This window comes from Silurus meridionalis, chromosome 11 (genome assembly GCF_014805685.1).
Source record: "Silurus meridionalis isolate SWU-2019-XX chromosome 11, ASM1480568v1, whole genome shotgun sequence".
In the NCBI taxonomy this organism is placed as follows: domain Eukaryota; kingdom Metazoa; phylum Chordata; class Actinopteri; order Siluriformes; family Siluridae; genus Silurus; species Silurus meridionalis.
The window spans coordinates 15698157-15723141 of record NC_060894.1 but is presented as its reverse complement, the minus strand read 5'-3'; the positions used below and the strand labels follow the sequence as shown (position 1 = coordinate 15723141).

At 40.1% G+C, this 24985-nt stretch overlaps 1 protein-coding gene across 1 annotated transcript in view; it reads right to left on the bottom strand.

Moving 5' to 3' along the window:
- The window catches only part of cblb (Cbl proto-oncogene B, E3 ubiquitin protein ligase), an 81900-nt gene extending 58167 nt beyond the window's left edge, over window positions 1-23733 (bottom strand). The window contains 3 exon segments of the mRNA XM_046860735.1: window positions 20970-21220; window positions 22591-22771; window positions 23398-23733. Of these exon segments, the coding sequence (XP_046716691.1) occupies window positions 20970-21220; window positions 22591-22758 (419 nt within the window). The 5' untranslated portion in view covers window positions 22759-22771; window positions 23398-23733.
- Window positions 23734-24985: the final 1252 nt, after the last annotated feature.

The following is a 24985-nucleotide window of genomic DNA, read 5'->3' as shown; positions in this document are numbered from 1 at the left end:
AATAAAAAAAGCATCATAACTCACATTTTGGTTTTCGACTACAAATCAAATAACGTGGACCATGATATTACTGCTACATTGCTACCTTGTTATTGCACAAGTAAAGTGTGCACACAATATCTGATGCACATTTCTAACATTCCATTTGGATTTTAGTGGGTGTTTGTTTTTATCGCTTAGCTGGAACTGACCTCCTCACAAGCACCGAAATAGCTGACAGTTTTTACCTTATGAGGACATTTGCCTTTTTTGTGTGTTTTTATATATATATATATATATATATATATATCACACACACACACACGAATGGATGGATATGAAATATTTATATTCAGACTGGTCAAAATACAAATGGTCACTACAGTAGTTCTTTTAATAACCAAGGGAAAAAATGTAAGCTCTTCTGAGGTGGAGAAATGCCTACGCTGGTTGACCATGTTTACCAGCAAAATTCCTAACGTGTGAGAGGTTGGTGGCATTTCAAATTTGCATTCTTATTTCATTTAAATCATGTAATAGTAATAGTGTTTGTATAGACTTTCACCCCCTTTTTGTTATGGCATGCTTATAAAACTGCCACAATCTTTTATTCCACAATCGACTTTTCCTTACATTGCACTTGCGCACACACGCACACACACTTCATACCTTCATGCCACTCAAACACACTAAATGCTACATTTCTTCCAGCTTTATGGGGCCATTTCCTGTTTTGTGATGATGGTGTCGGTTGCAATTTCATTCGAATTTATTGTAAACCGTTCATATAAAATTAAGACAAAACTATTGACTTCGATTTCAACATGCGTTGCAATTCCATTACCGCTGCATTACTCATATTTTCTCATATAGCATTGTTCCAGGGGGAGCATACGTTTTCCAATTACTGTCATTAGACTTCATATAGACGGATGACACCGTTAAACCGAATGCACAAACAACGCTGAATTATTCATTAAATCAAATCTCAACGTGCGGAAAGCAAACGAACGCTAGAAGCGGGAAGCGTTCGCTCTGCACTACTTGAGCTTTATATTAATGCGGTCGGTATTGGTTGGTGGTAGATGGCAGTGCGTTTGTTTGTTGCCAGTTTTGTGCGAGTGGGTTGAGGGGTACGTGGTCTGGCCCCTTTTGGTGGTAGGTGCAGGACTGCAAAGCACACAGATACAATCTGCTTCTCTCTCAGCCAACTCCGCTTAACACTCCAGTGAGAGACCGTCTGTCTACTTCAGAGATGTGCTGATATTTATGTTTTGCAACATACCATCATGTTCAACACGAGCGACACTGTTATGAACACAGCGGAATACAGCTACCCCTATCCTCCATCCTGGGGCAGGTAAAAAGGGAGGTCAGAAAAGACAAATTAATTGAAGAAAAAAAAAAAAAAAAACACCTGCTAGTTTGTGTAGCTCATGAGTGAGAGTTTGAATGAGATCTTAAAGAAGGTCAGAGGGGGCTTATTTGGAACAGGTAAAAGGCTTGGAAGGTCTACACTTGAATGTATATAAATAGATGAATAGATTTTCTTTGGAAGTTTTCTGCAGCAAATAAATATTAAGCAAATGAATTGCATTTCTGACTTCCACATGCTTAACTAAAATTGTCGGTCTAATGGGGCTGGGGAAAAATGAACTAAACTTATAATCCTTTAAGGATTTACACCCAGATTTTTTGGGAGGATGCTTATATCATTGTATGAAGTGGTTCTGTCTGTATTTTTAAGTAGCGATTACACCATCATCATCATCATCCAGGCACACTATATTGCCTTATGCTTTTTGAGCATCGAAGTCCCAATTTGCTCATATAATTCCGTCTATTCTTCTGGAAAGCTGTTCCACTTGATATTGGAGTGTGCTTATGGGTATTTGTGTTCATCAGCCACAAGGGTGTTATGAAAGGCAGGTACTGATGTAGGTGTGGTGAGGAGGTCTGGGGTGCAGTCAGCGTTCCAATTCATCCCAAAGGTGTTCAGTAAGGATGAGATCAGAGCTCTATTGCAGGCCACTCAAGATCTTCCTCTCCAAAGCATGTAAACCATATCTTCAAGAAGCTCACTTTATGCACAGGGGCACTGCCATGCTAAAAACTGGTTCGGGTTTCCAAGTTCAAGTAGGGATTTTTCTATACCACATACAAAGACATTCCATACAGTTGTGTGCCTCCAGCATTGTGGCAACTGTTCTGAGAAGAACCACATATGGCAGGAAAGGTCAGGAGTCCTAATACTTTTGTCCATATAAATTTAAAGGGGTTTCTAACAAGGCAGGTGCAAAACTGATAAATCCTTCATTGAAAGAAAATGATGTCTTCGAATCAGTGCATAAATAATGCACGCACTGTCACACACGTACATATGTGATGTATACAAAGTGCCTGGGCTTATCGGTGCCCGAGTGCACACATGAGACATGCTCTAATAATAAAGTGTCAATCAGCAAGTCAGGCTTCAATAGAAAGGTGCTCATTGCTTCATCGCTGCTCTATTATCATTATTTCCTTGACAGCTTTGCCAGGGCCTCTCACATTTGCACTTTTTCCACCCCAACAAACTGGAATAATATAGTAGCAGGCAGATATGCATTAGAGAGGAGGGAGAGAGAGAGAGAGAAAGAGAGAGAGAGAGAGAGAGAGAGAGAGAGAGAAAGCAAGTATAATCCTTAATTCACTGGGAGCAGACAGTGCAATTCTTTCTCCCTCCCGCAGAGACAGGAAGTGCTGCAGGAAATTAGCTGGAAATGATATTCACAGCCTTCTGTCAGCTCCTGAAATCCAGGACTGCGTCAGCTCGCGTGAACAAAACACACAATGCAACACGACACAATGTGCACGATCATGTTTGTGTAGCAGCATTTGCTCTGGCATTTATCCGAGCTCGCATAAATCCGCCCGAGAACGTGAAAACAAACATGTTTTCTAGTACGAAAAAAAAAGAAAATGAGCTTGGTATGTATACCTGTAATAGTTTTACAGTTACTATAGTTACATCTATAAATGACTAAAGAAAGTATGAAGGAAACATGATTGGAGTTACACAGGCTTCAAGTTAAGCAGCCCAGTTCTAAAGTTCAGGGGGTTTGTCATACTTGACCGTGCTAACTTCATTCATGTTAATGATCAAACTATTCTCAACCTGTAACGGTAGAGTATACCATAGTAATGTAACTGTCAAAATATAACTATAGATGCCATATTTGGAAACATCAGTGCCACATCTGTTTTGTGTATCGCTCTTCCAATGCCATGCTGCAACAGTGACTATTTTTACCGCAAACTCAGGGAAGATAAAAATAAAAATTGCGGCAATAAAGTGTCTTAACGTTATAACCACCTACTTAATATGAATTGGTCTGTGGCTACGCAGCAGCAAACTGCAATGCGACGTGTATTCAGACACCTTTCTGTAGGAACCAGCGATCGGAGCTAGAGTAGCTCTTCTGTTGGATCGGACCACTCTGGTCAGCCTTCGCTCCCAACGTGCATCAATGAGCATTAACCACCGGCCCATAACCCTGTCGTGATTTACCACTTACTTCCTTACTTGGCCACTCCAGAGCGGGAACACCCCAAAAAGGCTTCGGTTTTGGAGATCTAACTGTCTAGCAATCACAATTTGGCCCTTGTATATAGTACTGTATTTACATTTTACTTCATTTTATAATTTTGTATAAAATTATTATAACATTTCCATATTCCATAAAAACAATTCCCTATACGTTTTTTAATCTATCGTGTTATCCATGAGAGACCGGGAAAATCAGCCAAACAAATTAGTTATGTGGCAAATGCAATTCCACTGTAAAGCGGGGGATTAACGTACTTAGTACTAAGCAAAGCATGCAGTCATGGAGCTGTGCATGGGGCGTAGTCATGCTGGAACAAGTTTGGGTCTCCTAGCTCAAGTTAAGGGGAAAATTTAATGCTACTGCAGCCAAAGAGATCTTGAACAATTGTGTGCCTTCACTTTGGTGGTAACAGTTTTGGGAAGAAGCACATATAGCTGGAAAAAGTTGTGATACAATTACGATAGTATAGAGATTAACAAATTATTGGCCTGAGTGCCTGAAAGAAAGAAAAAAAAACAACAGACTTAAACGTTTTTACAGCAGCTCAATGGCGAAATGGTCACGGCTTGGTTACATTATGGCGAGGTCGCAAAACTTATCTGCTACATCAAACACTTTAGCAGAAAAGGAAGTATTATTTACGCCTTGTATTCATGGCACGATTAGACAACAGCAAATCCATTTACATTAGCTTTGAACTTTAAGTATGGTTTGCACACAGGGGTTTCCACTTGCCTGATGGTAAAGCTGATGAATTAATCACTTCGTTATTAATTTGCCAAATCCTAACTATTAAAGATCTGTTTTGTATCCGAGTAAGCTAGAACACATTTTCATAATGGTGAATGTAGGAAAGAAGACGTTCCCCCACTAGCTAAGAAATCTGCTTCCTTTCCAAAAATCAGGCTAGATGACGCGCCGCCACCCACACAGAGCATATGCACTCTCTGGCACTGCTTGGAACATACAAAGGATACATTATCACTAGAACTGCTGCCTAAACAACAATGCTCGCTTCCGTTCCATCGCGGCCTAGCACATGCACTCCAGACTTCCAAACGAATGAGAGGTGGCCACAGCCTCAGAGCAGGAGGATGTACAGGAAACACCACTGCTCTGCTGAGCTGAATTTCCTGTATGGCACTACTGGCGCACCTGCAGCCAAAAAGTTTTCGGAGTCTGGCGCTCTGGCCCATAGCACGTGAAAAAAGGAGTGTAAACCATTAACGAGTGTAGGCTCTAAACAAGAGAGAGGAAGAAGGGAAACCACAGAGCAAGCTTCCCAGCAGGACTACTTAGGAAGGATGGTGGGGAGAGAGTGTGGGGGTGGATGTGGGTTAGGAGCTGCCTCAATTCGTCATCGATGTCAGAAAGCTGCGTGTTTGTGGAAGTGCATGTGTAATCAGGGCTTCCTGGGTGATCCCCGACTGCGTCATGGTTGTTCTCTGAGTAACACTTTAATGCTAGGGCTTCACTCGTTGAACTCTTCATTCCATGTGCCTCTTTTACTCGTTCATTCCCATCGTGTAAACTCTTGTGCCATTCATACAGCTTTACTCACTGTGCTGCATGACCCCTCACTCGATCACTTCCTTAACAGATGTCTCGGGTTGCGGACACTCTCTGCGTGTGAAACTGTTCGCTGTCAGAAGACTCGCAGCTCGTGGGAAATCAGCTGACAGAGAGGCGTATGGGCCTTTTCATTCGACACCATGCTATCAGCTCAATCTTGCTGTCTGATTTCAAAGACTGGCCTAAGCAAACAAGACCTTCACGGTTGAACTCTATATATGTTGTAATCCAAGAGCACTTTCCAATTTTTTACATTTATTTTATTTTTTTTTAATTGGATGGGAGTTTAAGTACCAGGGTTGCCAGGTTACCACCAAATTTTCTAAAAGTTTTAAAAAGACTAGAAAGTAGCCCAATAAAATCAGGCATTGGGAAAGAGATGCAGACCTTTTTTTATTCCTCAGTATATAAATTAAAAAACAGTCACCGTGGTGTGTACACATTTTTGATTTGCTGTAGTGGCAATATGCTCTGCAATCCATCAAGTCCCAATCTTTTTCTATATAGTGTATATTGTTTTTGTTGTACCTTCGTCATATTATATTTTTCCCTTTTTTTTTTTTAATCTAGCCAGAGATTAAGACCCACTCTATTCTTCTTTCACACACAACCTTATTCCAAAGCTAGCCCAATTTGCTGTGAGAATAATGCCCATGACCACCTTGGTGGCAACAAATATCGAGAACCAAACTCTGACTCTATAAATAGTACTATTATTAGTTATCATGATTAGTAGTTATAGTGATTATTTGTAGTAGTATTTTTCATGTCACTAACTGTTTTTTATTTATGCTCATACATTGACAAGCTACTCTTTAAATCAGTGGTGGATGAAGTACACAGACAATTTTCAGTTAATGGAGAGACACCAGGTTAAATGCAGTAAGTGCTCCCTTTTACTTTAATGAAAATAAAAAAGGACAAAAGTAACATCAAATATACTATTCAATGTACAATGATTTATTATGGCAAAAATGTCCTACTATCATTTTTGTCAAAAAACTTGCTTAATCAACTCCGTTTATGTAACTCTGTAAGGACTCATAGCACATCAATCTATTAATAGAATGATAATGGGTCAAAACAATGATTTTCAACAACTTAAAAATAATAATAAAAAATAATAATAATAATAATAAATACATTGCGCAAAAAAGGCCACGAGTGTGGCAAGTTGAAGTCAGGAATTTCTTCCATCATTTATTACTTTCCAAATTGTCCGCTTGCTGTTGAACTGCCGCGGAACTGAATGTTCATGCTGAGTAGGTACCACCAAGCAGCAATCGAAACGAGTTCAAAATACAGCGCATGCTCCACCCTGATTGGTGGTTTGATGCGTGATTGACCAGTTTCTACCCACTCATAGATAAATACAGAATGACTGATTTCATAAAATGCAGTTGAGCAAAAAGTAAGATATTTGATTGTGAAATGCAGTGAAGTTAAAGTAAAAGTTTCCCTAAACAGAAATACTTCAGTAAAAGAACTGAAAAACTACTCAAGTACAGTAGTGATATTACATTTACTTTGTTACTGTTCGCCACCGGTTTAAATTAATGCCGTCGTTATCATATGTCCAGTAATATATCTTGCATTCTGTGCAATACATTAACATTCTGCTGATCATCTTTTCCTGACCCCCCTCACATTAGCAATATTTGACCAACAATACACACCTTCCTGTGTGAAAGACAGGACAAGGGGTTTTCCCTGAAACTGATTCACCCATACACATTTACTAGGATCATGGCCAATTGTGCAGCAGGTAACCTGTGCAGTTCAGGTTATAAAGTCCCAAAGACTAAGGTCATCACACTGAAAAGAAAAGAAAGGCTAATGAGACATTAGTTTTTCCTACTGCAAATAAGAAGGCAGCTTGGCCGGGCAGGGAGGTTAAGGTCTCAGACGGAGCTCAGGAAGTCGAGGAAGCAGAGTGACATCATCATGGTTGTGTGAAGGACACTGCGACATGGTTACTTCCTGTACAAGTGTCAGTGTCCATGCGATAAAATCTGCACGCGCTCAGAATGGAGTGCGAGTACGATTACTCTGGGAGGAAACTACTTTCTGCATGACAAGCAGAACCATTGTGTGCACGCTCAAGCGCGTTTTTATATCTTGGTGGAGACCAAATATAGAAATATTTGGATCTTTTGTGGACATTTCACTGCTAGGATACTGAACTGCATCATCATTTCCAAATTCGTGAATGTTAATACGGGTCACGTTATAAAGACGCGACAAGACGACAGAAACGCACCGCAAAAGAAAAACAAGCGCTGCATACCATACTAAACTGTCGTGATCACATGACAGGATGTGTCAATCCACTGTACTTAACAGGTCAACATAAAGACGGAGGCAATGTATTAGAAACCGTATAGGCCTACTGCAAACATATGGTGAGAGCCTGCCGTTCATTTACTGTGAGCGGTAAACAAAGGGACGGATAACTTTGTTAGGGCTGCATCCTGTTTCCTGGCACAATGCTGTTAAAGCAGGTTGATTGTGCACTGATCGCTTTAGGAAGCAGAAATAAAAGGAGTCGGTTACAGCGGCAGCAGCTGTGCTCTTTTCTCATGATTGTGTAGGAGCACGGCCACAATGAGATGCATGAGGCCTCACACACGGATGTTATGGTAAAGAAACTGAGGTGGAATATATTGTTCGAAAATATTCTCGGGCTCTTGTAGCTAGATAAGAACGATCGAGCAATAAAACATTAAGCCGTTAAACCATTAACTCATTTTAAATCAGTATGTAATGTAGAGAACACTATAAGATGACAAGAAGCACTGTAACTGTTACCACACATCAGTTCTTACGTTATTTTTATTAAAAAAATAAAAAGTAAAAATCGGTTTTATTACCAGGTTTTTGAGTTGCTGTCAAGATTCTGGCCCTCGCCAATGTAATTACATTTGCTGAACCAAATCAATATATTTTTTTTTTTATTAAACGTACTCGATTCAAATTATTATTATTCAAATAGCACTTTTAACAATGGACATTGTCTCAGAGCAGCTTTACGGAGATCAAGCGGTTATAGAGTTGTATGAAACAGTGTACAAGTTTAGTGCCAATACGTTTCTTTCCATATAATAGTAAGTTTATATAGTATTAGCTCACCTTCTGACAAATCACCAACTACTCGCATTAGCATTAATAATGTCAAGTAATAGTGGAGGGTGAGGAGTGGAGTCAGAGTTCCATAGCAGATCTATAGCAGGCCAATCAAGATCTTCCGTTCCAACCCATATAAAGCAGATCTTTAAGGAGCTCGGTTGTGCACAGGAGTGTTGTCATGCATGAACAGGTTAGTGTCTCCTAATTCAAGTGGGGGGGAAATTGAACAGTTCCACAGCCAAAGACAAAATGTAAAAAATCGTGTGTCTGTCTGTTGTAACAGTTTGGGAAATAATCAACATAAAAATAAATGAATCAAATGTTCTGCTAGTAGAAAATTGTGACTTGCGAGATAATTGAATAGGAAAATCAGGTTTCTCATCGTTCTTTAAAGATTAAGATCAGACTACTAATATTCACCCCAAACAACCTTTTATGATCTAAATCAGCCTATAGATTAGGAGTGACGTTGGGCAATGACTCGTGTCAAAACCGATGATTAACCTACGTTCTAATGCTCAGGAACTTTAATTCACCTCTAGATCACTCCTAAGTGCTGCATTGCTTGCATATTATTAGTAGTCGAACTGATGGCCTTTGTCTTTTTTAAGCACTCCCTCAAGCAAGTGCTCTTGGTATCAAGAGATTCCACGGGTTTCCCTGAACACGTTTCCTTGACTTCCATGAGTGCTGTGAATAAAACTGATTTTACTGCCATTATATTGCTCTGAAAAGCATACAGGGTCCATCAGTAAATAAGAGTTATCAAATGGGGAATTTCATTGCAGCATATTTATATGGTAATATTTTAGCAACATTTCAGTTCTAAAAATTAATGCACTTTCTACATTACAGCCTTAGGTTTTTTTTTTTTTTTTGCCGACTTTTTGCACAGAAAGTTGTGACTATACAAGTTTTCTTGTGTGCAATGCCTGAGCTTATTTTAATAGATAAAAATGGTCTCTCCCTCTACCCTTACTTGTAACTTCAAATGCTAATGTTCAAGATGAATACACTAAAATGCAAAAGACCACGATGTAGTGGCGAATGGTAGCTTAGTGGTTAAGCTGTTGCACTTTTAATCGGAATGTCACGAGTTTAAATCCCAGTACCAGCAAGCTGCCAATGCCGAGGCCTTGAGCAAGGCCCTTAACCCCTTAACTGTTCGCTTGTATAGATAAGATAATTGCAGGTTGCTCTGGGCCGAATGCCCTTAATATAAATGTCAGATAGTGGTGCTTTTTTACTTTTTTTTTTACATTTTTCTTTTACATTTTTTTTTTAATGGTTCAGCAACAATCTTTTCTGAATATTACTGTCAGCATTGGCTACGATTCTACTAAATCACACCAATGCCAAAAACTGAATAGAATAATACGGTAAATATGCTAAAAGATTGTTTTTTTTTGACCCAGCCTTGTAGCCAGACAGTAAGGGCTAAAGCAACATTCGTTCTTTCTTCAGATTCTTCCTGATGGGACAGAGAATGAATGGAGATGATCTCTCCTTCTGAATCTCTTCCGCCATTCTCTCTGTTCCGGTAATGAAACTGTTTATGGCGTGCCGCTCCCAGATCAATATGTGCTCTCTCTCTCTTTCTCTCTCTCTCTCTCTCTCTCTTTTGCTGTCCATCAGAAAAAGGGAGGGGAAAACCAGAGCTTTTCCACACTGTAGCATAGGTAAATGATTAGTTGGCACATAGAAGAAAAATCAGGCTAATTAGGGACAAAACTCGGAGACTCGGACAGGATTATTTTGAATCTAAAGGAAACAAGGACATTCTCTTTTGTTAATTGCCTTAAAGTTGAATAAAGACAGGGGCATTTTGGTCTGAGGTCAGGACCATGTGCATGTGTGTTAGGTTTTTGTTTTTTTGTCTTATTTCCCCATAACTATAGAAATAACTTACAATCTTCATGAGGAAAATAAAATTCATTAAATAAATTCATTTTTTACAGGATAAAAAAAAGCCAAATAATTTCCATTTGTGTACTAAATTTTTAGCGTTCAATTAAGATGTACTACCAATGGAAAGTCCTCAAAACGATAGCGTAAAATATGTGTGGTGTGTGTGTGTGTGCGCGCACATGTGGTTAACAGCACGAAAGCAAAACATCAAGCCTCACTGAGGAATTTAGCGTCACTTCCAGGTGAGGTCATTTCAGATTTTGGTTACAGCAGGATCCCAAAAAAATTATAATAATAAAAAGCCCTGGTTTTCCTAAGCATCAGCACCAGACTCCCCCACAGCACACAACAAGATAAAGTCCAGACTGAGTGTGCACTTTGCAGGCTAACGTGCTTCCGAAAGCGTAATGAGGACAATGCATGAGGATGAGGTGCGAATACGTGATTCTTTTCCGACTTATTTCTTTTTTTAATCTACAGCCTGTCTTAAAGTCTTGCTCATGAGGCTCACGAGTGTGTGTGTGTGTGCATGAGTGCGTGTGTGCATGTGGTTGAGCCTACACACTTGGGACTGATGTGTGTGCTTCATGTGGTTATTGAGGGGGCCATATGAGCCTGAAGGCAAAAAAGTAGGCACACACACACACAAATGAATCAACCATGGCAGCCAGACTCCCAACGGACCTGGGACGCAAAGGCACATCACTTATGGACAAAACATCTCCAGACAATCTTCACGCCCCCCCCGCTTTATGAAAAACACGCCCACTCTGACATGCACATCTGCCAGCAGGAACTGGGACTGCCACTCTATATCACAAGCATAGACATGAAATGGTGGACTCATTTAACACACACACACACACACACACACACACACACACACACACACACACACACACACACACACACACACACACACACACACACACACACACACACACACACACACACACACACACACACACACCCGCTTTCCCACTTCCCTATTTTCTATATCTAAATATCATTTTATTTTTGGATCCCTAGCTGTCAAGATTCTTATTGATTTTTGCCCCTCAGCAATCCAAAATGGTCTCATTGGTCTTGATGCCTCACCTGCTCCCGCTGGAGTAAAACTGAGGCTTACGGAGACAGACGTAGCGCTTCGATGTCAGACTTGCAACTGCATATTCGTGCTGCTAGAACGCCTGAGATTTCAAACGAGAGCACTAAAAACACAAGTGACCCTCAAAGAAAGGAAACCAGATGTTGTGGTGTTCAATGCAGAGGCACATAAAAGCCACTCTGTGATTAGGAAAGTGCTGCGCAGTGTATTCATAGGAGTCGTTTGAGAGACTGCATGCGTTCGGAGTGTTGATGCCACAGCTTTTCCACATGACATCAGCTGAGGAGAAAACTCCCACACCCCAGCTGTTTGGGGAAAAGGCAGGACCGAATGGCTGAGTTTACTCATTTGGATATCTGTCAGAAAGACAGAGTAGCAAGTAGATCTTTGTATATGCGATTTAAAGTAGACGGACGCACGTGTTTGTGTGTTGGTGCGCGCGCTTCCGGGTGGCCCTAAGAGGACAGAGAATTGGCGCAGCAGATTTAAGGCAGTGATACGTGTGTGTGTGTGTGTGTGTGTGTGGGGTGATAATAAGAGGGTATAAGTAAAAAGGAAACACATGAACAGGATGTAACTGGGTTTTTCCCCCTCCCTGCGTTTACTCGCTCTGTTCCCAGAACACTTAACCTCCGGCCGAGAGCAAGGAGCGACTTGCTTTACTATTCTAAAGAGACTCAGACCTACAGCTACGCTTTCACCTGCTAAACCCTCGAACCTCACACGCCGATCCAAGCCTGATCTGGAGGTCTAACGTGATGATATTCATACAGTAAAAACAACATCCAGTCAGTCATATCTAATGTCTCATCGTTTGCAGGCTTTTTGTTCAATAACAGATGTTACACAAGGCCCGGACAATCGAAATGAAAACGTGCGGGTGAAGTTCCTCTATTCATGGAGCATATGAATGTGATTTTGGAAAACTGCTATCGATTCATCGATTTCATTCCAAAATAGTGTGTTTGTAATTTGCACATAATTTGCAGTGATGCTGCAGACCAGAATACACATCAGAATTGCTTTACTTCCTGTAGGCTGCTTCTGATTCAGAATCAATTCAGTTTTTAACTGCAATCAAATCACTTGGGACCGGTCGCACTTTTGCGGACCCTCGCTTTGCCTGTCGCATGACTGCTCGCGACACTGCGAACAGCTTGATTGAGCTTGTTTGCTCACGGCCCTCGGTATTACTTCGTGAAATCGACATAAAATTTACAGCCTTCCTAAAAGCCAAAGTAGTGTAAAGAGCTCTAGAAGCAGGTTCATATTAAGCATCAAATGCTTCAGTAGAAGAACAAAAACAAAGAAACGATTAAGGTGCTAGATGGAAACTTTGACTTAAAACTCGTAGCAAGAAGAAGAAACAACCAAGTCGGTCTTCCCACCCAGCAAGAATGCAGCCGAATCTGTGCTCCAAGATGCCAAACAACACAACGCAACTTTTGTGAACTTCTTTGAACTTTCTATCTTGAGTCAGAACGCGTGATTTTTTTTTTCTTTACACAACTAAGAGCAGTAATGGGTAGAAAGGGAATTCTTTATGTGCCAGATAATTGTGTACATTAAACATTATTTAACACAGTAAGAAGTCGACTATTTAAGGAAGTACTAAGGGCCCTTTTTTATTAAGGACATGTAAACATTATGCATAGAGAAAACACCTAGTCTCAGAGACACCACTTGTGATGCACATAAAAAAAAAAAAAGTCCTGACACATTTTCCCCAGAGGTTTGATGTCATTTCACAGCCCCAGACCCTGGTTTCAAATCATCTCATGATGCTCTGTGTGTTGATCACAGACGGTGTTTAAACAGAGTTTCCTACCATTCACTGCAAATGAAGAAGTGGCGTGAATGGTGAAACGGCTTTGATGTCTGAAACGCGACCCCAGCCGCTAAGACTACTACGTTAAACATGATCAGGATGACTGAAAACCTTCGGAGATAAAGAAAGAGAAAAATAACACAGGGTATTGCCCCCTTATAGACTGGAACATCTGGTCACCGGGCCCCTGCTCCGGTGTTGTTTGAACTTCACTGAGCTGGGGGTGTGTGAGTGTGTGTATATGTGTGTGTGAGAGAGATGCAGCTGTAAGGGGGGGTTGGGGTAGCATGTAGAGAAGGAAAAAAGGGAATAAGAAGGCCCATTTGGGACACAGGCTCTTAGATGAGGGAGGACATACTTTCCTTTCATCCCTTCTGGGGTCATTAACTTTAAAGGCTGTAAATAACTCAAATAAGCAACGATCAGAGCAGATTGGCTCCCTGAAAACAATTTCAAGGGTGGGTATGTACTTTTTTCTTTTAGATTACCAGTGTAAATACATGTTTTGGGGACTCGATACTGATGATAATATCAGAAATAGTAACCTACTTAGTGTCAAGAAATCAGGGGCGTCGTGGAACATTTTATTCAGAACTGTTTATGCTTCCTCTGTAAAATACTGGATGCGCACACACACACACACACACACACACACACACACACACACACACACACACACACACACACACACACACGGCTCGCGCTTAATAACCTTATTTATGTTTCTTAAAGTGCATTTGCTAGCTCCATAATTAGTCATTAGTCTCTCTCTCCTCCCTACCTGACCATCACACCATGTGCAATGCATTTCTAGGATTGTTTTTTAATGTGTGCTCACGGAGATTTGTGCTCATTCAGCCACCTTCAATAAAGTCAGGTACTGATGTAGGGTGAGGAGACCTGGGGTGCAGTTCCAATTTATCCCGAAGGTTTTCAGTAGGGCTCAGGCTAAAGCTCTATAGCAGGCCACTCAAGATCTTCCACTCCAAACCAGGCAACCAGGTGCATTTCAACGAGCACTAGAGGTAGAGTCACATGAAAATTACAAAAATTAAGACGAATTTAAAATTATTTAAGATCTAGAACAACAAATATAAAATTATTTTTTTTTTTTACTTTTTTAGACTTTAAGACCCTGCAAAAAAACCCAAACAATTTCACCACTACGAGTAAATTAGCAGGAAATTTAACAGTGCATTTAAAATGGGATTTAATAAGATTTTACAATGAGCATCATGATGCATAACATTTAGACAGATATCTATGTGTACTTTGAAAGGAAAAATGTTGGAAAAATGTTTATATAAAAAAAAAAAAAAAAAAAAAAAAGGTTAGAATCAGAGTACAGACTCGCATTTAATAAATGAATAAATCAGATCAAATATAGACCCCAGTATTGTTTTAATCAAGGTAAAACCTCACATTCTGACGTTCATGTATTACACTCTCCTTTTGGCTCTTTGTGTCTCGATGTCAGGAGGTAGTGGTGGGGACGGGGTTTGTAGTCATACCAAATTCATTGTTGCCTTATTTGTAGCATTAATTTTTTTATGAAGTTTCACATCCACCGTTTTTTTTTCCAGTTCTATCTGCACTTTCGTTTCACTCTCAGCGTTGAGTCAGACAGAAAAGGGACCGGGCGCAAAAAAAATAAAAGATTCTAAACGGATGTTCGGTGACAGCATGGAGGGAAAACGGTATAGAGAAAAGTGGGGTACGCTCGATTGATATCTGATCCTGTCATAATGTACAATAATATTATAGCGAAACTATTCCTATACACGTCCATGTACGGTCAGGTGGCTTCAAATACATTGTACTGAACTCACTCTGTATATCGGAGATAAACACATCTGGGGCTTTTGCCTATAATAACGGCAACATGAAACAATTTCAATCGTGCAATCCCAATTCTTAGAAGGATAATGAAGCAAACGGTTTGGTGTGCACCAATTGTGCCTTTGCGGAATAATTCGGTTAATTATGTGTCACTTTAAGAATGTTTGTGCAAAAATCTGCCTAAATACATTCATTTCAAAGTCCAGGTTCAGTATTACTGTCAAAAGGCAAATGTGATCTCATTAATATTTTAGCACAACAGCACAGTACAAAAATTAAAATGCCTAAATCATAAAGAAAAAAAAACCCTGGATGAACCAATAGTAATAGAGCGTTTATTTATATTTATTATTGCTGATCTTTTATTATGAATTTTCTGACCATTAACTAAAATTGTTCATTGAATATAATTTTGGTAAACGGCTATAATGGGTAATATAATTATCTACCTCAACTATTACAAGAGTCTTAAATTCTTAAAAATATGGGGGAAAAAATTTTTTGATTGCCACAAGTGCCTCAATAGGGGTTTTTTTTTTTTTTTTTTAAGCGTAATTTTTATTTTTTATTATATTATTCATTTTCAAGATTTAATGAGAGCTCTAATAAAATCAGACACAGTATGAATCATTTTTAGGTCTTCTCTGATTTTATTGTTGCTTGTATTTAGCTTCACTTAAAATAGAGCAGATTTTGATATACAACTCTGGTGCACAATTTGCTGAAGAAAAAAAAAACAAAAAAAACACAAACATTTACTGTATACAAGGTTATTTATTCAATTGTATTTTATAAAAATTTTTATCTATCAGTCTGGACAGATACTTTCAAAATGCTCTGGTTGCATTAAATTTATCATGTAGTGCCTATTTTAAAATTTACATTAATAAAGAGGTTATAGAAAGAGAATTAAAATAGATGTTATAGCAATAGAATCAAAAAATATCATTCGTTTTTGAAAAACGCCACAATATAAAAAAAGATACTGTACAGACGAGAAAGACTACGTAAAAAGCTCGCTCTGATGCACTGTTGAAAAAAATTACTTATCCCTGATATGTTTTTACAGACACGACTGCAACGTGTCTGTATTTATTTAATTTAATTAATTAATTTATTTTTTCTATCAGTCTGGACAGATACTTTCGAAATGTATTCCATTTTTTTTTTTTTTTTTTGCATCTATTAGTCTGGACAGATACTTTCAAAATGCTCTGGTTGCATTAAACTCATCATGTAGTGCCTATTTTAAAATGTACATTAATAAAGAGGTTATAGAATGAGAATTAATATAGAGGTTATAGCAATAGATTTGAAAACTATAATTTGCTTTTTAAAACAATATAAAAAGATACTGTACAGACGAGAAATACTACGAGAAAAGCTCGCTCTGATGCACTTTTGAAAAAAATTACTCATCCCTGATATGTTTTTACAGACACGACTGCAACGGGAAGAAACGCCAACAGCTTTCACAGTAAAAACGGTACGTATACTAGAATTAAACTCCTCCGATGTCTTATTGTGCTCGAGTTGCTTTACACTGAGAGGTGGTGGGTGACGATCTTAAGAACAATGAAGTTCTCTGGTTTTGCGAAGCCTCCAACCTTTGCTGTTTACTCACGGCAGATGGCAGAAGGCTGAAAGGCGGGCAGCTCTAAACAACCACCGCACTGTGTTTATCTGTGCTGACAGAGCTGAAGTCTGCCTCGAGCTCACTTAACACACGCCTACTCGCGCAGACAAGCCGATAAAAAGGCTGTGATCAGCTGCAAACTGCTTTAATGTTAAGTCTTTAAAGGCTGTTGTGATGAAGGTGACTGGAAAAAGTACCTGAAAAAATGTTCAATCATTTACTTTCCAAACTTGGTGCGTGTTAAATAAACACTTGTGGTCAGGTACAAACTATAAGGCTGGCACGGAAATGTGAGCATGGTGTCAAAAAAAACAACAACAAAAAAAAAAAACACAAGTCTTTTCACTAAGCAGTCAAGAAAATGTACTGAGCCTCAGCGAGAACACATCCAATCAGCGTTAATTGAAAGAAGGTGGAATTTATTGCAAAGTTGGCAAAAACAGATGGCAGCCGGCAGAGTACATTAGGCATCCTGGTGGTTGAATGGATAATCACATCCTCTCTCAACACTATCCTTGCAGACAGAGACCTGAAAGACAACCTGGACACATCTACTCTTCCATTAGCTACCCTCTGTGTACATCTATGCTCCATCTTAGAGCGAAGTCTCCTGCTAGCTGAAAAAAATTGATTTTAAAAGATAAAACACAGACCCTGTGTTCTGCTCTTTCTAGCTTAAAAGCCAAACGCGATCATTTGGTTGCGTGAGTTCAAATGTTAGTGAACTTTTGGCTCGCTGTGAAGATTTGGCTTCTCTTAGCCGAGCTCACCTCAAAGCCTCTGCGACAGTTATGCATTTCTGAAGCATGATTTCCAGCAAGCCGACACTAAAGCAGCCTGTTTCCCATAGTCCGTCTACAAGCTTTTTTTACTTGCATATTTACAGAATCAGAATTCAAATATAGACCTAATAAGCATCGACTGACAGTCCAAACGTGATATCCGTGTGCGCCGAAGTGGAGCTAGATTAAAAGTAAAAATCGGATTCAATTAACTGAAATGAGCCGATGTGGGCAGCAGTAAACTTAATTAGTACATTTACTGTCAAGTCTTGTAGCCACTGTGAGATCCCTGATTTTAGCAGACATATGTTTTTCCTGCAGGGTCCCCAGATTAGCATGAAGATGACAAACAAAAGTTTGTGGGGAAAAAAAAAAAAAAAAAAAAAAACCACCACCCACAAACTGTGCCTGTAATCCTCAAAGCTAGTGTTTATTCAATAAATTCTCCAGTTTCCATCGATCTCTAACTACGAGTTCAGCATTTTGGTTTCAAGACCAATTGTTCCTAATGCATATTGACCATCTCCGTCACCAGACATTTGGAAGGTCAGCCAATAATGATTAAGGCTGTACAACACAGACCTTCAGCTTAGTGAGGTTGATCGCATCAAATGCTGAGACAGAAGTTAAGAGGGGGGGAACCCTCTAACAACTTTAAATCAGACACCATCAGCATTTTACACTTTAGATATTCACCACACATTAGAAATTTGTTGAAAAGAGCAAGAAAAAAAAAAGTGTTAATTTTAAAAAACACACAATCAGTGGTCCAACTCATTTCAGTCTAAAGCTTATCGTCTCGCCTGGAAACAGAACCTCGGCTACTATTCAAACTTTAATTTCATTATAGGGATAAAAGTTTGTGGTCACCTGATCATAAGATTTGTATGTGGAACATCCTAGTCCACATTTATGCCCCTATTGCTTTTAAAATAACATCCACACCTGGAGAAGCTGCTCCACCAGATTTCTGAGTGTGTTGGTGAGGATTTGTGCTCCTTCAGCCATGAGTCAGTGTTTATATTCATCCAGGGTTTCCACAGGTTTAAAGACAGTCATATTGAAGACTTTAAGACTTTTTTCACGACATATCACAACATCAAAACGCACAAATCAGTAGTTAGCAACTGGACTTAACCGAGCCATAACTTCTTTTTTTTAATCCAAGTATCGCTACACTTGCACTGTTTTGTGGTACAGCTGAAAACAGAAAGCTGATTGGCTGTTTGTCTCATTTGTTTGACTACAAATGAGACAAACAGCCAATCAGCTTTCTGTTTGTATAATTTGTTGTAATGTAGTAATACAACAAATTATATTTGGGGAAACTCGGTCATCCCAAAGGTGTTCAAGACGGTTGAGGTCAGAACTCTATAGCAGACCATTCAAGATCTTCCACTCCATCCAATGATCTACAGATCTTCGTGGACCTAGGGGTGTCTTCATGCTGGAACAGCATTGGGTCTCCTAGTTCAAGTGAATGGAAAAATGACCTCCTACACAATTGTGTGCCTTCAACTTTTTGCTAAAAGCTTGGGAAAGGATCGCATATGGCAACCCAATACTTTAGTGTAGCATTAGAGAGAAGATATTCTGCAAGTACGAGGGCATTGTATTTTAAATTTGACAATACTGCTGAGGTGCCATGGTTTCGGTGCTTAAATAAAAAGTATTTAAAAATAAATGTTATAAAAGTTTGCATAAATGCCAAGAAGCTATGTAGACTGCTGTTATTTTCCTCGCAAGGACTACGAATGGTTCCTGCAGTCTGTTGTTGATCCCCTGGTTCTCCAAATAAAGCGAGTGTAAAGCTGCATGGCAGGAATGATATTTACAACATACAAACACACATGGTTGGGATCAGGAGGTGTAGCGTAATTACAAAAGCACATGTGAGGGCCTCTGCAGCAGGCTGATACGTTCCAGAGCTGCATCTTTCCTCTTACTGGGACGTTTCATTCAAGTAGAACGTCTCCAAAAAACGCTTCACATAGAACTATAAACCAGGCAGATGGACTCGAGTGGATACAAAAAGCTGACCGCTAAGAACATGGAGGAGGGATCGTGGAAGATGGAGGTGGCAGTGCTGCACCGTATTTGCATATCTTGCCACCTTTTATAACTGCCCTCAGACACAAAGACAGTAAAAACCATGTCCATGTCCTTTCTGCCTCTTTTGTCTCTAGTGGGAGGTGTTCCCTTTGTGCAGTGAGGCCTGGAGGGCAGTGAAGTGTATCTCCCACTGTGGGGGGATTCTCTCGCAAACACACACACCCCAGACGTGACAGGCCTTCAGCGTTCACCTTTGCTGTGAACACGCAGAGTGTCACAGACACTGAGTACAGCAGTTTGTCGCGACAGCCTGTCAGCCTGAGACCTCCGGCTAGCAAATGCTCCTCTTCCTCAACCCCAACACACACACACAACCAGTCTCTCACCAACCGCCTCCTTTTTTTCCTTCATATCTTCATCACATGGGCAGCTCCTCTCCTGCAAGTCTGTTTTCTCAATCACAGCTCCCCCAGACACATACACACATGCTGAGAGAAAAACTGTGAGGTCAGCGGAAGAGATAGGAGCTATAAATTCAACCAAATTTAAACACCGCTACCAAGAGCAACGTTTCCTTTCCACATTTCTCGTCAACAAGGACAAAATACTGGGAAATGAACCAACGAGCAAAAAAATCTTTTCCTGGCAACAATCTGAGGAACTGCGATGGTTTTTAGACAAAGCCAATATGAAGAATATCTCTAGATATGTTACCAATAATGGAAATGACATTTGCAGACCAAGAAACCAGATTGTCCTTTTCAGCTACGGTAGCGGTTTGTCATTTTGTAAACTGCAGAAATGGTCAGGAGAGACTTTGGAGAGAAAAACGTCTAAATGCCTTTGTTCTGCCTAGTTAAAGATCTCGTGATGAAATAGAGAATCCTTTGGCTTGGAAAAATAATTCGCCGCGTGCCAATAGCGTGAATTAGGGCATCTTAAAGATCGATAAAGCCTTCAACAATACCAGCTGCACCTTTGGGCCGTATGTCACTCACGCCAAAACAAAAAAAAGGACAATATGCAAGGAGTATGCAAAGCATGAGCCAGGATGAAATTGCCCTTTGACCTTGCACGTTTAGATCTGAAAAGCGAGAAACCTGTCAAGTCTGACAAGTTCATGGCCGTTACCTTTTCTTTTGTTTTTGTATGTGGCTTTGCTTTATCGGTCAGACCTGGATTTTAAAGGTAATTAACAGTTCTTCATGCTAGCATTAAACACCAGAGTGTGGTTCGTGCACAAAATGAAAATAAGCCTCGGTTCAAAAGAAGTTCAAGCTCCTCCCTCCTGGACGCATCATCAAAAAGAAACAGGATCAGTTGGGTATTAGCTAAACACAATGCTAACACCCAGGTAACCTGTCAGCATCAAAACCCCAAAAAAAAACAACAAAGTGCAAATTGCACAGAACAGTCCAACAAAACCTGCACTAATACACACTGTCTTCTCACAGCACTGCTAAAACAAATATATCTGAAGGACAAAACTTGGTTGGAATGGCATCATGTGCAACAGTGGGGGGGCAAAGCCGTGAAGCCGAGGGCCTACCTGTCCTGGGACTGCTCCTCGTACATCCTCTCCTTGCCCTCTTTAAAGAGACGGATTGCCCTTTTCGATTTCTTCATCAGGCTGTCGATGTAGACTTTAAAGTAGTCGTTCTCGCTGAGCTGAGCGAGTTTCTGGTTCTCCTCGTATTTGCACAGGATCATCCTCAGGTGCTGGTACGTGTCCGGCAGGATGTCGAGGATGTAAGGGGGGCTGTTCTTCAGCTGGAGCCTGGGATTCTGGCACAGCCTCACCTAGAAGGAAAGCACAATGGGACTTGGTATATTTGCATCCCATCCATGTCTACTGTGGGTCCATCCCAGAGTGACAAAAGCTAAGTAAAATCTATGGGAACGCAACAGCCTTCACCTTCTCTCTAGAAACGCCACTGTTTACATAATGAGAATGCACACATTTTTACCTTAACCATAATATAAGGTACTTATTTTTTAATCAAAGGTAAATATAAAACAACAGCATATGACCAAAATACTACTAGACCAAACCAACGTACATTGGGGTCATTATTTCTTAAAAATTAATAAACAATCATCAACCAACAAGATTTATTTTAACTCTTGATATTCAGGTTTGAAGCTCTTTTCTGGCTTCTATTTCTTGTCAAATCATCATTGTCCTCATTCTGCAGGATGTCCCAAATTTCTCCATGCATTAAGGAAATAAACACTATGTAGCAAAACAAAATGTATTTCTTTAAGAAATAAAAACAGGGGTCGGCTCGCAGTTCGGAGACTCACTCGCTGAGGTTCCTATCAAAGTCTATTGCACAATGAGACGGTGTGATTTTTTTGTTGTTGTTGGTTTTTCCCCAATTGTATTTTATAGTTGATTTAACAACAGACATTGTCCACAAGCTTTCTATAAACAAACATACATTTTACATTTAGAAAAATTAGTCTATACACAAAACCGGTGGTGACGGGCAAGGAAAAACTCCCTGAGATGGCATTAGGAAGGAAACAGACTCATCCGGGTGACCACAATGTCCAAAAAATATAGTACCAACATTGTTGAGGTTATCAGTAAAGTCTATCTGAACAAATATATTTAAATATGAGAATTTCTGGATGATATTTTTAAAAAAATCATAATCATATTTTCTGTGTATGAAGATTTCGAGCACTGTGTAGATTACTGGAGATTACAGGAACAACTCAATCAATAGTTTTTCAAAAACATGCCATATATTTTGCCTTTAGATTCCAAAACATGTCCAGGCTCTCGAGACTTGCGCGTGAGAATCCGACTTTAAGAAATCATGTGTTTATTGATAGACTTTTAAACGCCATCCGCAGACCTCTTCTGAGAGGTCCTGGGTTGCCAGATTGGATCGTTTCACAATTCATGGAGTAAAAAAAAAAGAAGGGATTTTTATGGAAAGCGGTATGGAGAATCTTTTTTTAGGATTTGTACTGCTTCAAATTATATCTTTGGGCTTTTTGACCCTCACTAGAACAAAACCATGATCCAAACTGCCGAGTGTGTCAACTACTTTTGGGTTTATTGGGGGGGGCTGCGATTGCGTCATCACGACTGGAGCCGGAAGCACAAGCCAAACACTTTTAATTTTGTCCTTTTTTGTTTTGTTTGTTTTTTTTTTTACCACTTTGTCCATGAGTTTCCATGTTTTCTCTACAGCTCGCCGGTCGGCCGCGGCCTGTTTCGGGGGTCCTACGGCGTCCTGAATGGCGTCGATGATCCCCAAAATGCGCCCTTTCCTGGGATTGGGGGCGCGCGCGCCCACGCTCCGGCCACCGAGTGCGGTTGCCATTTCCTCCTCCTCACTGTAACACAGGGAAAAGCTGTTCAGGGAAGTGACTTGCAGCTTCGGCTTCAGCAATAACACACACAGGACACCGGCCAAATCCGAAACCACACGCTAATACTATTAAAGAACATGTCTAACACAGTCAGGCGCCTATTAAAACGTGGACAACGTATTTCAGAACACAGTATTGTAGCGGTTTAGTACCAAGCCATTCTAAAAAAAATAGTTTTTCTTTACGGATTTAATAAACTGCGTTCCTAAGCCAAACTTTTTTTTAAATCACAAATAAATTCTTTGAGCGGTTCGGATCCTGAACAAACCCGACATTACAATATATACTTCATATACATACGCGACTGACTGTAAACGCACAAAGAACTTTCCCCATTTCGGCTTTCTTTTAGCTATTTAACCCGAGAAAGTATTACTATTTAAGCATATAAAACTTCTACTGTGTTTGCGCTTTAGTGTTCTATACAAAGCACTTTATATAACAAATAAGCACACAAACAAAACAACGCTGAACAACATCTGTGCGTGAGAGCGTGCGTGCGCGGTCGCGAAACCGAGTGCGCGTTCACGACTTATGCCTGTTACATTGAGCGTTTTTTTTTCTGGTTCTTCCATGAACTCCAGACTTACTGCGGCACGAGCAGAGGAAGAGCCGGAGAGGACACCGTGAGACCGGGGGGGAAGAAGAGGACAAGGGCAAGAAGGGAATGTCAGCTTCCCGAGTTGAATCGCGGATTTTTTTCCCCAGCGACTAAATAAAAAGCCGTCGACAACAGCCCGGACACATTTATCCCACCGTAGTATCCACAAACCACATTTTTCCGTAAATCCTTCCCAAATAGAAGTAAAGAAAATAGTTTATATCCTGGGTTTATCCGCGATAATGCAGGCTGTGGAACGGAGCTCGCTCCCAAATCAGTACGCTTTAAAAGCCGTGCACGGGCTGCGTCCCGTTCCGCTCCCCTCCCTCCACACAAGCAAGGGGCGGGGCTACGACCGGAGCTCGTCTTAATGGGAGGAGTTATGCAAATACGCGTGCCTCTCCGACCAATCAGGGTCACGTGATTTACAGTATGCTTAATATTCCTTCAGTGACTAATGAACTAGTGAGAAAGAAGCTCTCTGTGGGTTGCTGTGAATGAATATGGAGATTCTTTAGAAAAATCTGTTCATCGTTTTCCACTGGAAACGATTGATGCTGGGTGTCACAGGGGAGATTGATTAACTGTGATGATGCACTAAAGCATCCCACCCTCGCTGTATCTGTACACACCAGATCTGTTTCTTCTGATGGTGGGCCATCGCGGCCTGCAAGGCCTTCTCTGCTAGCCTAAACACTATCAAAATACTTAGGTTTTAATATATATATATTTTTATATATATTTCCATGAATATGTATTAATATATTCCCCTATAGTCTATTCTCTTCATTTAATAGCTTTTCTCTCTGTTGCGCTGCTTTAAGTGGTGTATGATTATGTCAGAGTTTCTATCCAATCATACACTATATAGTCAAAAGTATTGGGACGCATGACTTTCCAAGCCATATGTGGTTCTTTCCAAAACTGTTATCGCAATGCTGAAGGCACACAATTGTATAGAGTGTCGTTGGATGCAGTAGCATGACATTTTCCTATTTTCCCAGACAAGTGGAGGGAATTATACGAGCAAATTGGGACTAAATCTGGAATGCAATGCTCAAAAATGTGGAATGCGATGCTCACCTGTTGCCGGGGTCTAAGGAATCTGCAGCGAGGTCTTTAGAATAGACCGTGTGGGTGCCTGTAGCATAAAGTACATGTTGCTTGGAACTGTTGTTCTAACCAATCTGGTTTCAAGTTGGTGACACCGGGGCCTTTTCAAGTCCTTTAATTGGATGGTCAGAAGTGCTAGTCAGAGCTCACAAACCGCATCTGTAGCAAACTGCTCAAGCTAAGTATATTTATATTGATTTAATAGCTGTTTTTTCATTCCACAATGACTGACAGAAGAGAAGATATTGATTTGGTTGCAGATACACTTACAAGGACATTTACAAGACAGACTTTTCAAAATAAAGCTGGACATCATAAGAAAAGGTCAGCCAAAACAGTTAAAAACAGTTTTTTTTATAAACCAGTTATACTTTTGCATTTTCTTTCCTGTAGAATCTGCACAAAAACCACATAATTTGGCTTCATTTCAAGTCCCCAGGAAAAAAATAAAATAAAATATATAT